This window comes from Tyto alba, unplaced genomic scaffold (genome assembly GCF_018691265.1).
Source record: "Tyto alba isolate M040663 unplaced genomic scaffold, T.alba_DEE_v4.0 Super-Scaffold_8, whole genome shotgun sequence".
Classification (NCBI taxonomy): Eukaryota; Metazoa; Chordata; class Aves; order Strigiformes; family Tytonidae; genus Tyto; species Tyto alba.
In genome coordinates, this window is record NW_024881329.1 from 15,414,145 (window position 1) to 15,429,767 (window position 15,623).

The 15,623-nt window shown below is 40.3% G+C and overlaps 1 protein-coding gene across 5 annotated transcripts in view; it reads right to left on the reverse strand.

The window, feature by feature from the left end:
- Nucleotides 1-15,009, reverse strand: part of GAS2 (growth arrest specific 2) — a 95,774-nt gene extending 80,765 nt beyond the window's left edge. The window contains exons 1-5 of one of the 5 annotated variants that reach the window (XM_033006946.2): nucleotides 14,106-14,316; nucleotides 9,338-9,384; nucleotides 7,126-7,182; nucleotides 5,605-5,640; nucleotides 5,182-5,343 (exon numbers count right to left, since the gene is read on the reverse strand). In XM_033006946.2, the coding sequence (XP_032862837.1) occupies nucleotides 5,182-5,323 (142 nt within the window). In that variant the 5' untranslated portion in view covers nucleotides 5,324-5,343; nucleotides 5,605-5,640; nucleotides 7,126-7,182; nucleotides 9,338-9,384; nucleotides 14,106-14,316. Of the gene's footprint in view, nucleotides 1-5,181; nucleotides 5,344-5,604; nucleotides 5,641-7,125; nucleotides 7,183-9,337; nucleotides 9,385-14,105; nucleotides 14,317-14,595; nucleotides 14,747-14,833 lie in introns of those variants that run through there. The other 4 variants (XM_033006947.2, XM_042785365.1, XM_033006948.2 and 1 more) reach the window with 4 other exon arrangements.
- Nucleotides 15,010-15,623: the final 614 nt, after the last annotated feature.

Consider the following 15,623-nt stretch of genomic DNA (forward strand, 5'->3'; position numbering starts at 1 on the left):
TAATAAAAAACAACACTAAAAGTATGGGGAAAAGAAACAGGAATATGAAGGCTTTCTTGAATCTCACAAGCATTGCTTACTCTCTCTTCTACTGCAATTACCAGATGCCCCTTAAAAAGACAAACTGTTATACCTGAACACCTACCACTTGGGAACTGTGGGCAGGTATCTGCAAAGCCACCCAGTCCTGAGGGTCCTAAAGCAACCAGACTGGAAGGTCTGTGAATGAGTAACTAAAAAGAGTCAATTCCCAGGGTGTGTGCCCAAGAGGTCAAAGATAAAGCATTCCCTACGGGCAGCCTCAGACACCCAGGGCCTTCAGAAGGTGGCAGAGGGACTCAAAGACTAAAACAAAGCACCACAGACTAGTTGGTTCCTCTATTATTGCAGTGAGTTTTTCCACGCTTAGTTTAATAACTACAATGCAAAACAGTGATTCCAGCCTCACAACTAGCTCATCGACTACTTTAATTGTACACTTCAGTGGTAACACAAAACTACTAGTTTACAAATAGAAACATTTCACTCAGGTGAATCTCTGAAACACATCGGCAGAAGAATGAGCTTCTACAACACTGAGGCACCAGTGGAATAACTTCTGACCCTCTCCAATTGTGTGGCATTTAAACCCAAGATAACAAAACTCAATAAAAATAAACAAAGGCCAATGATATTATGCACATGCAAAACTGGTTCTTCTCTGACAAGGCTATTCTGTTTCCTACAGTAGCTGACAGAAAGAGAAATAGTTTCGATAGCATTGAGACATTATCAGTTACTTGAAGTGGGACATATAAACAATCCCGAAGGCTTGTTGATACTCAGGAAAAATATAAAACCACTCAATTAAATAAGAACCTGAATCAGTGCCAGCAGGATCACTAGTAGTATCAGTATCATGAATGTCTTGATATTCAAATAGATAAAACCTGCATTTCCCACTGACTTGAGCTGAACACGCTGATGTTGAAAATAAAAGTACTGCTACAGAATCCTCTTAGCAATATGAGCAAGAACACTGGGCTGAAGCAGGTTTTGCTTTAATTGAGAATCAAAGACTGTTTTCTTGTGGAAGACTTCCCATCTTCATCCCCCAAACTTTACACCCCCTCCCATACACCTTTAAATTCCAAGCCTCATCTTCAATTCAGTGTTCCTAACATCCTAACTCTTAACATCCTCTCCTTTCTGTTCCTTTTCTCCAAGTCTACTACACTTTTGCACCCAAATAACTTTTACGTCTCATACAACATTCAGCATTTACACGTCCAATTCTCCAGCACCTTGCATTCTCCAGCTCTTTACCTACAAGCTTCTGAAGCCCAGAAAGTTGTTCAAAAGAGGCCTCAGCACTGAAACCTTGGAGCCCACAGACATGTCCTCAGGGCACATCTTACAGGTCTATTCCATCATCTCACGTGCTAACTGAAGCTAGATGGGGTAAGCAACAATATAACCTTTTGCAGCTTGCAAATGGGTTCTGGGAATGGAGAAAAAAAGATCAGAGGTCTACACAACAGCCAAAGAGGAAACAGAGAAACCATCCCTCTGTACCTGTTCTAATCTAGAGACTGCTGTACAGACAGGCCCACTCCTCCTGACATCAGCCCTTTCGCTTCTGCAGACGTACAAAAGGAAACAAGACAGTACTGGAGAGGACAGCAGACAAGCAAACCCTACTTGCTTCCAAACTGCAATTTTGCCTATGCTAGAAGATTAATAAAGCCCAACTCTGCTAATTCCCATGAGAAGCTTGCTCAAGGTGGAACAGAACTTCTCAGTATCCACAAGAGCATTTTGCTAAAGTAAGTATACACGTAACCTACCAAATTTGGAATGTGTCAGCAGTGAAAGCATTGCTGAGTGCTTCATTGGCTGTATACATAATAAAAACAAGGCTGAGAGATGATAGTGATTTGCAAGGCAGTTGAGTCAACACATCTCTTCAACACTGCCACTGAAAGGATCTCAGCTGAGCCATCAGAGCTCAGCAGAGAGAAGGATAAGAGACACAACATCCATAGCTCCAGTCTTCCCCTCCAGCATGCAATTCCCCACCCTACAATGCTGACATATCCCACTTTGAGAATGTTATAATGCACAATATTGTATGCGTAAATCCCATCTGACACATTGATTTCATCTGCACTGTCCTTTTTCCAGTTCCCAGAACACAGGCAGATAAAATCTATTCAGTGGAGCTACAATGACAAACTCTCCCCTCAGAAACTCTGAGTTTTTCTGAGATGGTTTCAAAAATAAATAGCAAAATGCATACAAAAATACTAGGGATTACTAAAACATCTTAGGGTTAAAAATTCTTACAGCATTATTTTCCAGCTGCGCCATGTATCTCAGCCTTCCAATTTATCACTTTGGTAAGATAAAATTCTAGCAATGCCTAATTTCCATCTAATATTAAAATCCTTCATTCATATTATGAAGTGCAATATCCTTCTAACGTTTTTCTGTTTGTAATTTTATACCCACACCAGACTTTGCTGCTGCAAAACTATCACCATTTTAACTTCCAATAACACTATGTAGGACATACTTGCCTCTCCACAAAAGTTTACAAAAGCACCATCAGTTGATCAAACTACCTCAAAAAGATTCAGCTCTATTCTTGACTAAAATATATATATATATTTTAAGTCTTCATTTATTTGAAAAGATTACGTGTCGTTGTTGAGTCATAGAACAAATGACTAACAAAAATACAGATGAAATAAAACATGACCTAACATGGCAAAAATTAATTCAAATGCATATTAATTTTCTTTCTAAATGGAGAAATTCTATTGCATTAAAACTGGCATAAAGGCACTTACAATGAGGCCACACAAGTTACAGCACAGAGCAAACTAGGGTATGGATACACAGAATGTTATCTGATATATGTGATCTGCACAGCCACGAGCATAAAAATCTATTGACCATTAATGCAAAGTACATTATTTCTCCTGTGGAAGAAAAAAGCCCCACAACTAACCAACCAAAAAAGAGTCTTAAATATCTTTTTGGATGCTGAAAACTGAGAGAAAACAAACAGGTTTCCACAACAAGGTAATGGCATGTTATAAATTCATACATATTTCATTTTACAGCAACATGCTCACATGTCCCTCCTCTCATTAAAGTTAACCTAAATTATACAGTAATTAAACCAAATTTTAATTCCAAGTTAATACATTTATATGAATATTAATTGCTTTATTTCAGTTACACTTAATTTATTTTGAATGTGAATTTTAACTTAATTGAATTATTAATTTGAATAACAACGTCTACACAGGAATTCAAAGCACTTCAACAAATCACTAATTTCAGTTCTTTGGGACAAACTCCGAGAAAAGAGCTTGGTGTGAGAAGGTGTGGGGGAATGCATTAAGCAAATGAACTGTGTATGCTGCTTAATTAAAAGACGGTTATGCCCATTTAGTTGTGCAGTGCAGAACTTGATGTCCATACGAAAAATCAGATTTTTAATTATAGTTGGCATTTCAGAACCTCCTGCTGGTTGCTAATTTCTTGCTAAAAAAGTGACCCCATTCCTAAATTTGTCACTGTGACAACTCTGTTATGAACTGCAAACAAGCTTCTATTTGTTTTAGAGAGGCTCACTAAAACTTCATTGTTCGAATCATTTAAACAATATATTAAATTCTTAATGAAATGGCTTCTTCTGATTCAAAAAACAGTCTTTTGGATTGCTGTCTTGTGGTAATTGGAATGAAAAGTCAAGATTTCTGGATTTTGTGATTTTGTTCTGGCATTGCCCAGAGAATTTTATATTCAAAACTCATTCATTTAAATTGAAGTACCACACAAAGATGTAATTTAAAACAAGTGCCACTTTTGCACTTGTGGATTCATAACTTTTCCAGCTCTGAAATGGGTATTGCAGGTATTTTGCAGGTATTGCCTACCTGCAAAATAGTGTGTTCTTGCATTCTACTGACACTGTACTCATTGACTACACCTCTCATAGTGATACACCCCTTCCTCTTAAAAAAAAAAAAAAGAGGGCGTACAGGAATGTAGAACATGCAGATGAAAGGCACTAGATGTATTCTATTGTTGTTCATGATACCACTGAGATGGTTCAGCTACAGCATATGCCAAGAGAAGACACTGCCTATGTCTCACCAGAAGAGACTTACAGAAAAATACATAAATAAATAAAAAACCCCAAAACCACATACACCAATTTTAGAAACACTCATCCAAATTTTCCTCAAAAATAACATCAGTTAAATTTTCATGTAAACATCACCTCCTCTGAAATATTTCCTCCTCTCTGTTTAATGAGAGGAACTGCTGGCATGTTTCCCTCAGGATGAGGTATTCTGTAAGTCGTATATTTCTTTGGTAGAATCCTTTGGACTTACAGAGATCTCAAAAAATCCATTTTCCCCTGAATGTTCTCAACAAACAACATACTATTTCCTGGCTCATAGTTTCTAAATTCCACCTTCTTCAATGAGTTGTATATCCTGAAGAACTGTCTCTCTCCCTCCTGCCAGGGACATACTCTCATTCGCTCCTCTTCATGTGTACTTCATTTTTTTCTTGGCTTTTGGTTTGTATCCTCCTTCATCAACAACATGTTTTGGCTTCACACACCAAGACATACAGCTGCAACCAGTAAATTGCCGGGTTCCAGCTGCCGTCACTAGGTCAGGCCCCTCCATCCACAAGCTTCCCCAAGTCTTAGCATGCATTGCCTTGGGCAGCAATTATCGATCACTAGACTGCTTGGTCAGCAAAGAACTGTTTAACGGCTCCTTCCATTCAGGACAGTCAGTACACCCATGCTCTTTAGAATGCCAGTCGATAAAAATGGAAGACGTAGTTGATGGCAGTAATTAGAACCATTCAGCTTAATGGTATTAATACAGAAAACACATGCAAAAGAACAGTTGAAAGGAAATTTGAGGAAAAATAATCACAAAATGAATAACAAAGTTCAACTATGCTACTCACAGAAACACTGTGGAGGCAAATTACTTGTTAGTTTTTCTGACCTTGCTAACAGTTGCACTATGTGGATATAGCTACTTAATCATAACTACCTTTATTTTTCAAATGCAAATAACTCTCAAGAACTGAATTCCCAGCTAACAGTGTACAGAGTTCTCTTATTGCCCAGTATCTGCATGTCATCTTATTGTATCTTACCCAGTAGGTTTGTGAGCCACAGGGCTAAATCCTCTTTCATCGGCAACAAGTTGGCCTCATGTCTACTTGCAAGCCACTGGCTGTACTGATGCATATCAGAGAGGCCAGGCCCACGTGCCTTCGGGCTCAGAGCAGTGCACATTGCTTATCCGCTTGGTGTACCTGTTTTATCATAGAAAAAAAAAAAAAAAAAGGAACCAAAAAAAATAAGTACTCCATTAAACCAAATAAAGTTTTGTGGGTTCTGTTTTTAGAGTTGTGCAAGACAACAGTAGCTATGATTGTAAGAAATTAGATGTCAGACAAACAGATGTGGATCTAACACACGAATACAACATTGATGACTGAAGTTTTGTTTTGTTAATGGATCACTCTGCAAGGGATTAAATCATACAGATAAATGTCAACTTCTTTTGTACTCACCAAGCCATACATGTTGCCAACACATAACCAAATATTCTGCAAGGAATGATTAAAATCAAATAAAAATAAACATTTTACATAACACCAACAACTCACTACAATGCCTGATCCAATAACCATTTAAAATAAATGGAAAGCTTCAGAGATTTTTGGATCAGGCCCAAGAAAAACAGAGGAACAACTGAGTTATGCTACTAGAGCAAACTTAGTAACAATTAACAAATGCAGTTACCAAATGCAATCAGCCTATTCTACAGCTTTAGAATAATTAAAGAAAAACAGAACCACACCAAATATATTTACTGAAAAGCGCTATTTCTTCAGAAAGCAGCACAACAGCTAGCACAAGTCACCCACACTTCTCACTTCCACCTTTTATACAACTATTCCTCTGCTTCAGTGACAACCTACTGAAACTTTAGTTTCAGGTAAGACAATACATCGTGTTAAACATTAGTTTAGTGTTCTCAATCTTGCAGCAGCCAGAGACGTTAGGCCCACTGGACTTATATCTCTGCTCCTGAAGGACTAATTCCCCCATCTGTGGCAGAAATGTACTAAGGACAGGTTATTTTTCTCTCTGAAAAGAAACTCAGACCTGGACCCTAATGCTTTCAGCAATGATCTACAATACCTTCTCGCCTGGCATGCTGTGGGCAGCTGAAAGCCCGGTGACGCACTCTTACGAAGGTGGCACTAGACAGACATGAAGTGGGGCTGGGAGGTCTGTAAGGAACAGTTCTTTGCCTATTGCCACCTGGCTAATCCACACCAACCGTGGCTACACGCGTCAGCCAGCTTCAGCTGACAATACCCTGCAAACACTGCTTCTTTCTGTTCATCGTATACCTTTCAAGTCAGGTCAGAGGTAACAGTGACTTTAAAAACAACAACGAAACAGAACAATTTGTTATACTATTCCATTGTGGCCTGGCATCACAAGGACACTGAAAATAATTCCTTTGCCAAAAAAAGGAAAATGTTTACTGAATGTAAAAAGTACCTGTCTTTCCATAAAATTGTGCTGTAACTGACATTTCCAAATGTCTAAAAACCTATTTGGGTATTTTAATCCTTACGTTAAAATACTCCAGCATTTTTTAAACAATACCCTGGGTAACTAAACTCCTTGTTTGCAAATATATCTGCTTAAGGTCTTGTTGAGAGTACTTCACCCCAAATTCCAGATTTGGCTTGCCCTTGAGATAGGCACAGCTCTCACTACAAATACACTTCTTACTGAAATTAGACATTTTTTTCAGTTGGGGAAGGGGGAAAATAGACATAAGAAAAGACTTAATTCCCTTGTATAAATACACATTTCTGTATAAATCAGTAGATTTTATATTTTTCTAACAAAAAAAAAAAAACAATCCTCATGTATCAAAGTTCCTTTGAACGCTTATGAGTTTAAGGCAGACTAAAGTATGTAATTTAAGCACAGCTCTGCTCTGAAAACTGACTTTGTAAAAACGTCAGGTTGGATTTATGGTTTCCTGCTTGATTAAATTCAAATCATACCTGTTCATCTCGGGTAGGGTGCGAGGGAGTGGAGGGAGAAGATTTAGGCTGTTAGTTCTGCAAAAATCAATCCAGAATGTCACTCTCAAAATAGATTCCTTCAGACTAGATGATATTAACAGCTAATGAATTGCAACAACAATATACTTAAAGTTGCTCTAAGTCACTTAGAACCACACAATTTCATGCTTCAAATCACTGCTTAATTTTGGATGGAAATAAAGGCAAGATGGATAATTGATACCACCCTGTCTTCAAAGATTACATGCAAAAAATCAAGTATAAAAGCCTCTATAACATGCTTTCATTGCAAAAAAAAAGCCTTAATTTTTTTTTTTTTTGACTAATCTCTGGAATCTATCAACTCCATTAATAGGGCGAGACCCAGAACCAAAACTAGTTTATTATCCTGAATTACCTCTGAAATTATATCGGTAAAAAGTAATAAAAAAGATTTATCATTCCTGAATGTTCACTTCATATACAATACACATATAAAGCAAAGTAAAAATACATCCATTTTTAGCATCATTTTTTCAGTTTATTAACACCGATGTACCTAAATATTTAGGAAACAAAATGCTGCAATTTGTTTCTTTTGACATACAGATTGGGAAAGGAAATCTGAAAAAATAAGCACCATTGTACTGTACCAGTTAGACACAGCACCTCTTCACTGGCAATAATTTCACACTTCATACATGTTTTCAGCAGGGGGTTAGACTAGATGAGCCCTGGAGGTTCCCTCCAACCTAAATTAGTCTGTAATTTTGTATTTCAAGGATGCACACCGCAATATCCGTCATGGGACCCTAAGCAGGGTATAGTGCTAGGAGTATAATGCACAGTACACACACTGAGCTGGGCTGTGTTAAGAGGAAATCTACAGAGACAACATCCTTTTCTCTCACCTCAGGAAAGGTCCACCTATATTATCACTTTCAAGACCATGTATATGAAGTGCCTTATGAAATTTGGAACTAATTAATAACCAACCACATTATAATATGTCTGACAGCCAGGCAGATAAGATACAGGCTGCTGCCACTGGTGAGGCGCAATTAATTCTAAGGTCTGGAAAGTGCATTTTTTTTAAGACTATAGGAAGGAGAGGGAAGGATTCTGAAGCAGCTACATGGAGGCATTTTGGGTTTCCCCATCAGTCTGTGAAACAAGCTGAGGAATTAAAAAGTTAGTACTGATAAAGTGTCTCCACTGAGAAGAACACTGAAGAATCACAGATGAATCACATAGCATCCAACCTTGCCTCTGTCTAAGTCTTCTTTAATTTCATGTTTGGAAAAAAAAAAAAAAAATCCCTTTCCCCACTACTTCTCTAAAAACCTGCCCTACACTTCAGTAAAATACCTTCTTGTTAGAACCAAATTAATAGAATTCCTACCTTGGATTTTTAAAAGACAAAATAAAAAAAAATCCACCACCCTTCAAGGAGCAGAGTGCAATTTGTTACCTGTAGCTCCTCTCACAAATTCTGTAAGGGATATTGTAATTATTCTTTATGTAAACACTGAATGCTACTGAACTTCTAAGTTTAACTTAAGCCTCCACAATACTTAAGTGCTGAAGCACATAAACTTCTTTAAAATGTTCATCTACTTCATCGGTTGTAATAGCCCATACATTAACTACTAAAACATCATCATATAGTAGCCGGGATCTGTGAAGAAGCTGAACTGAATTAGTTAGGTGAAGGCAGCAGCAATTGGGTCCTGAGCTCCACCTTCGAGACCCCTTTGAAGATCCCATCTCTAGTCAAGGCCAAGCTCTTGATTCTTCTCTCAGATACCATCAATTCACCTCCTTAAAATGTCTTAACATATTTATTTTCTGGTTAGCTGGAGAAAAGTAAATTGACAATTTAGCAGTGAGGAATTTGGTCAGAAAAATGGACTAGCTTGCCACAGAGGCAGAGAGTAGCATTCAAGGATACACCACCACAGCTGAGGCAAGCCTCTTTGGCTGCAACGACTTTCATCCTACCCTTTTGGCAGACATAAGGTATGAACAAAGTAGCCAAAAAAATATTTGTTTTCCCGATCTCACTACTTTCTAACAGCAACATCAAATCATCATATATAAAGCTCTTGAAAACTAGCCAACACAAACATGTCAAGTATTTTCCAGAATGTTACACTTCTCTATAAACTGTTGAAGCTGACATGAGATATGCACATGCATTTTCAAAACTTACCTCTAAATGCTTTGTTCCTCAAAAAGCAACTTCTTCCCCCTACTATTCTGAAGGCAGACAAGGAAAGGTCTTTAACTACTTTGCATTTGGTTTTGTTACAGGTCGTATTTATGCAGCACAGCCCTTTTTTCCACCTCTCTCAATAAGAGGATGACATCTCAAATTCTTAGACTTATTGTCTAGCTGAAGAACTCAGCATGGGATAGTTTACAGTACACCCAGTGACATGTAACAGATTCAACACACTGAAAGGGTTTATTTCTCTCTCCTTGCTTCTACCAAACAGTGAAGTTTTTATTTTGCTTTACAATAGTACATTTAGTTTTCTGTATATTGTAGCTCACTGCTTGTCTTTTGCCAGCAGTGTAACTTACACTATCTGCTGATTGTTGTCAGTGATCATCAGATGAAAGCAATGAGAATCAAACAAGTAATCTTCTGTAATTCCACTAGCTTTTGTTGGGGTTAACTGGTAGAACAAAAGGATTCAAGAATAATACACTCTGTACTCAAAACACCCAGGAAGGAAAAACTGTTTAATCCAGAAAGTAAAACTGGCTGCACAATTAGGCACTCACAGCTGCAGATTCCTGGATTCAACTCAATTTCTTATTCCAACCACCTTCCTTACCTGTAAAATTGTGATAATATGTCCCTTCAACCAAAACCAAGAATTATTAGGAGGAAAAAGATTTATCTATACAGTAAAAACGTATATATAAAACTGTATGTGTATGCATAGATATATACACAGAAAATGCACATGTTCCACCCTGTGAAATAATCATACAAACCACCAAGTTTTTACCCCAAATTACCCATCCAGTTCCAGCATATGTACATAATGGCTTATTCTGAGTAGCTGCTGGTTATGCAGTGCTCTCTCTATTACCCAAGTTTCATTGTTGCTTTGGCCTTAATCCTAATTACAACATATGCATTAGTTCTCAAACAAAAGGAGGCTCCAAACACTCTTTTCAACTTGCTCCTAGATGCAATCCTTCCAGGTCAAGGATGAAGGAGTCTTGCTGAGTCATTTGTTCTTTATGACTTGGTTTAACAATTAGCATAGAAATTAAGTATGCAGTGAAACAAGTGTTTTTCTTTCTATTTGTATTCAGCTATAAAAGAATAAAATGATGTTAAAAGTGTCTACGGAGGGGAAAAAAAAAAAAAATCATAAAGCAAATGCAGAACTCTGTTTAGAGATCCATCAAATCATCTGTGACATGGGTCCTACATGATGTCCCCTTTGCAGCATACCAGCTTGACTGTGACACTGTGCAACAGGCATCTGTCCTGGCCCGCCCAGGCACTATCGCCTAGCAGGCCAGCTAGCTGCCTGGCTCTGCTCAGTTGGCAAACAAACCCGTGTTATCCAGGACTGAAGATTCACACATATGCCAATTCAGTGGCCTAGTTGCTCTACAGAGCTGGAACAACTGGAACAGAAGATGGAATAACTCTGCCTTGGACACTGGGTTCAGAGACTATTTCATAAATCTTCGTAGAATTAAATGTAATATGTAAAATTGTAATATGATTGAGGAAGCACAATAGCTATCAGTTGTAGAAGAAACAAGACATCACGCACGCAACTGTGCAATAGCTTTACTGTCAGTGGCAGAGAGCAGACAGCAATTTAAAGCAGCACTGCAATAGTTTTTTTCTGAAGGAACTGGAACTTGAGCACTAGACTGCACATTGGCTTTGACAGAAGGGTATCGGCTATAACTGCAGACAATCTCCTGCTGTCTTAGAGAGAAGGTAATGCTATTGGAAAGCAGCCATCCTGGAAAGAGAGGAGACAGAGGATCAAAAGCCAGAACAGAGCTCATGAGTATCTGGCAAGGGTCTTTGCTGGATCTCCCTGCTAGTCCTAATCACCTCAAGCAGATGGAAAAGAACAGAACTTTTTAAACTTTACTGGAGTTAAAGTGGACTGTGAAGCATTTACTTAATATAACTGCAAGTTAGGTGCAAAAGAGGCTTAAGTAAAAGATTCAATGTTCATAAACAGATTAGGTTGCAGCAACAAAATGCACATTTGTGCAAGCAGAAATGAGGCTGCCCACAACTTGGGACCCATACTTGGAGTCACCACTTTCACATGAGCAAGTGCCCGTTCTACACACGTAGCACATCAAAGTATGAATATATTCACATTAGAAAACTGATTTCAGTTTTCCTGTCTCAGTTTTGGCATATTTTTCGGATTTGGAGAGTATATGATTAGTCCACAGGCTGCTCTTGTTTTTCCACCCCCTCACCAATATACATACATATGTGTATACACACATATACATGCAGAAAGGGGAGCGGGGGGGCGAAAGATATATGAATGTCTTCCTTTGAGAGTCACAGAGGTAACTAACAACTTCTGTAATTGATATTTTTCATGTCAGGAAACTGTTCCCTATGGTGAGATCTGCTAGACAGTGGAATAATTTCCCCAAGTGATATCGTGAAAGCTCCCTTACTTGAAAACTTTAAAATGGACTAAAAGAAGCAGTAGGAAAATAACCCAGAGACCTATCACTCACTGGTAGATGTTACTCAGTCCTTACCATCTGCAATATCCAGTTTACTGGAACAATAATCACTCTCATTTTGCCCTTTTATGTGTGTAAAAAGAAACACAATAACTTTTAAAATGATTCTGCTAATAGATTGCATAGCTCCCTCTTGAAGAGCTATTGCAGAGCTTTCACTTCTGTAAGGAACATCAGGTCATTCTTGTCTACATCATCCTAAATATATATATCTGTAATTTTAGTTTTCTCACTACCATAAATAAGCAGATAAAAGATAAGATCACAAATGCAGCAAGCATATTTTTGTAAGGAAAATCAATTTTTCTAGATATTTTGTTATTCTTATAAACTATACCACAACCAAACTAGCCCAAGGTTTCTGGAGTTTTCCCAGATTAACTTGGAGCATACTGTACATGTTAGGAGCAGGGGGAGGGGCACTGGAGGGGAACCACCATCTGAAACTCATTAATCAATTAGAATTTTTGAGGGCTTACATCAAAATGTGATCTACACTGATAAAGTAAACTTTAAAGGACAAAGGCTTCTTGTGATTACGTTATGAATATACATGTTACAAATGTGTGCAGTACTTCGAGCAGAGGACAGAGAACCTGGCACAACGGCTCACTGATACTTTAGACCTGTAAGGCCCTTGGTCTGTGGCCAGACCAAAATGAAGTTAACTGCACTTAAAAATCTGAGCTAATCATTGGAAGCCTAGACATTTTCAGGGCTATGCCTAGTCGAAACAATTTTGTTGCCTTGATAATGTCTCCTCTACTAAAAGGAAAGGAAAAAGTCCTTCTCACACAGACCAAAACAAAACTTTAGGAATGTTCAATATCTACTTACTCATAAAGTTTTAACTTCTGGAAACTGAGCTTGATTCCTAAGACAATCCAAGAACTTTCAAGTTGACTTCTCTTGGCCTGGCTCTTACTGTATGTCTTTCTGCTTGTCTAAGCCATCAGAAATTAATACAAAAGAAATTTCAACCTCCACCAACTAGAAAAGGAAATAAATACTTATTTAAACTGACATATCACATCTTACAGGGAGTATAAGCGTGTCTCTAGCTTCAAGCACACTATGCAGACAATATTAGAAGCTGACTCCCAATCACCAGCTTTGCTTTTAATTCTGAAGTTCCATTTCTAAATCTTGTCCTGAACTAGCACGAAGCTTAACTGAGAGGTGTAAAGTAGAGTTGAAGAGATACTTTGGATAGTAAGTGTGCCAATTTAAATAATACTGTGGGTAAAATCAAGTGACCAAATAAGTTAGTAGCTTCAAGTAGGTAAGAGCTAGAAACTTAAGGATAGTACTGACTCTTCTTCACCTCACCACCTCCACCTAGGTTTGGTTGCGGTTCCAACAAGGGTACTACAGTATAATGCTGATCAGATGGCCTATAGTACCATATGAAATGAATTTAGAAATGTCAGCTAATTTCCTATTAAATCACATCCACATCACAAAACCATCATAAAACCATTACATTTGGCACATCAATTACTCCACAGTGAAGAAACCATTCATAATTTAATGTACATGGAAACCAAAGAATACTTTTGTTCATTTTTAATTTCAAAGTCATGTCAGAAGTGTGCTGGAACTGCACTGGGGAGCCTGCAGTGCATCCTCCCCAGTGCCCCAAGAGCCCTTCTCCCCCAGGAGCACATAAAGCCAGCAGGCTCAGCTGACACACACCACTGCAGCAGGATGCTGACAGCAATCCTAGATAAGGAAGACCCCAACCTTCATTTCCTACTAGTGAAGAACCAGAGCCCTCTCAAAGTCAAACTCTGCCCTCCTGAGAGTTGGATCTAGAGCCCGAGGAGGAAAGAAAGAGCCTGGATAGATGGATTTTGGCTTGAGATGGATTTCATCCCGCCCGCCCTTTGGGGCAGCGGAGGGGGCAGACCGGCAGCGCCCCTGCGCAGCCCCCGCACTGCGGAGCCTTTGGCCGCCTCCCCCCCCCAACACTTGCCTCAGGCTCCGGTGCGGGCGCTGCGAACGTACGAACCCCGGCCTGACCAGCAGCACCGGTACCCCCGGGCTACGCGGAGCGCCCCGAAAAATAAACCAAAGATTGGGAGGCGGAGGAATGTAAAGCTCGGTGTGTAGCAACTACCCGCCAGACGGGCTGGAAAGGCACCCGGCGCCTCGCAAGGGGAATCCCCCGCCCCCCGTTTTGTCCGCCCCGCTCCGAGCCGCCCCCCCGCTCTCACCCGCCGCCGAGCCGCGATGCGTTTGTCCTCCTCGGGGCTCCTGCGCACTGAAGCTGAGCTAATGGCTTTGCCATGAGCGCTGGAAGCGCTGCTCCCAGCTCTGCCCCTCGGGGGCAGGACCAAGCAAAGCCGCCGCAGCCCCCGGCCCTCCGCGGGATGCGCGGGGCGGCCCGCGGCGAGCCCCGGGGGAACCCCCCGCGGATCTCCACCTCACACCCACGCACGCTCTCATCCCGCCCTCCGCGGTGCTTTCAAACTCCGGACAGCCAGAAAGCAGAAGGAAAAAAAAAAAAAAAAAAACAAAACAAAACAAAACAAAACACCACACAACCCCACAATCATCAAGAAGCCCCCACCGCTCAGGCAGCCGCAGCCGGCCGGCAGCGCGGTGCCCAGACCTGCCGCTGCCCCCGCGGGCCCCCCAAGAACACGGGGGGAAAAAAACAAAAGCAGATCCTCCACAGCGACGAGCACACCGGACAAAGCTCACCTTCCCGCTTCGCTCCCCGGCCCCTTTCTCTTTAAACTCGAAGGCAGCCGGCGAGAGACACGAAACGCCCTCAATTTAAAGGAGCCCGGGGTGCGGGCTCCGCCATGGGGCCGGCAGCGAGCCCCGCTGGGGCAAGCAGCGTTCTCCCCACCCGCCGCCGCGACGGACGGACGGACGGACGGACGGACGGACGGACGGACGGACAGACAGACAGACGGGCTCCCGGGGCCGCACTCACCGGCCGCCCGCAGCCGCCGCCGTCCCCCCGCGCTGCGCTGAGCACACCGGCAGCAGCCGCGCTGCCGCTCTTCATACTTCTGTCAGCTCCGCTCGGAGCTCTCTTTGGGAAACCCTTTTTTTTTTTTTTTTTTTTTTTTTTTTCCTTCCCCTCTCAGAAACCGATTTCCTATATTCCAGCAGTCCGCACAGATTGAACGGAAGTTAAATACTTACTTTTTTTTTTTTTTCAGAGGGACGGCAAACGCGGTTCACACTGATTTACCCTTGAAATGCTGAGATATTGTATTACAGCCCTTGGCAGCAAGTTGGTGCTTGGGTCCATTTCTCTTTTATTATTGTTACTGCCTTTCCAAGACGCTTGATTATGGAAACAGAAAAAAAAAAAAAAAAAAAAAAAAAAAAGAGGAGGAGAAAGGAAAATTTCACATCCAAGATAAAACTCTCTTTAACATTTTAACACTTAATAGCACTTCTTTTAATTGCCACTTTTTTTTTTTCTTTTTTTCCTGGCTAAAGGGCCATGTTGGGGAACCCTGCTTTATCACATATTTCTCCAAAACAATTTCATGCCACCGTGTAGTCTATTTTGATTGAACAAAAACCGTATGCTGTTCATAAATTGATCATTCTTAGATTACACTTCTAGAAGAATGATGAGTAGAGGGTTTGCTTGTTCTTGTATGTCTGTGCTTCATTTGCCAAGCTAACTCCTAGCACACCTTTACTTCAGTCATTACTTTCTCACCTTCTTTCATTTTTGTCACATTTCAACATATTTTTTTAAAATG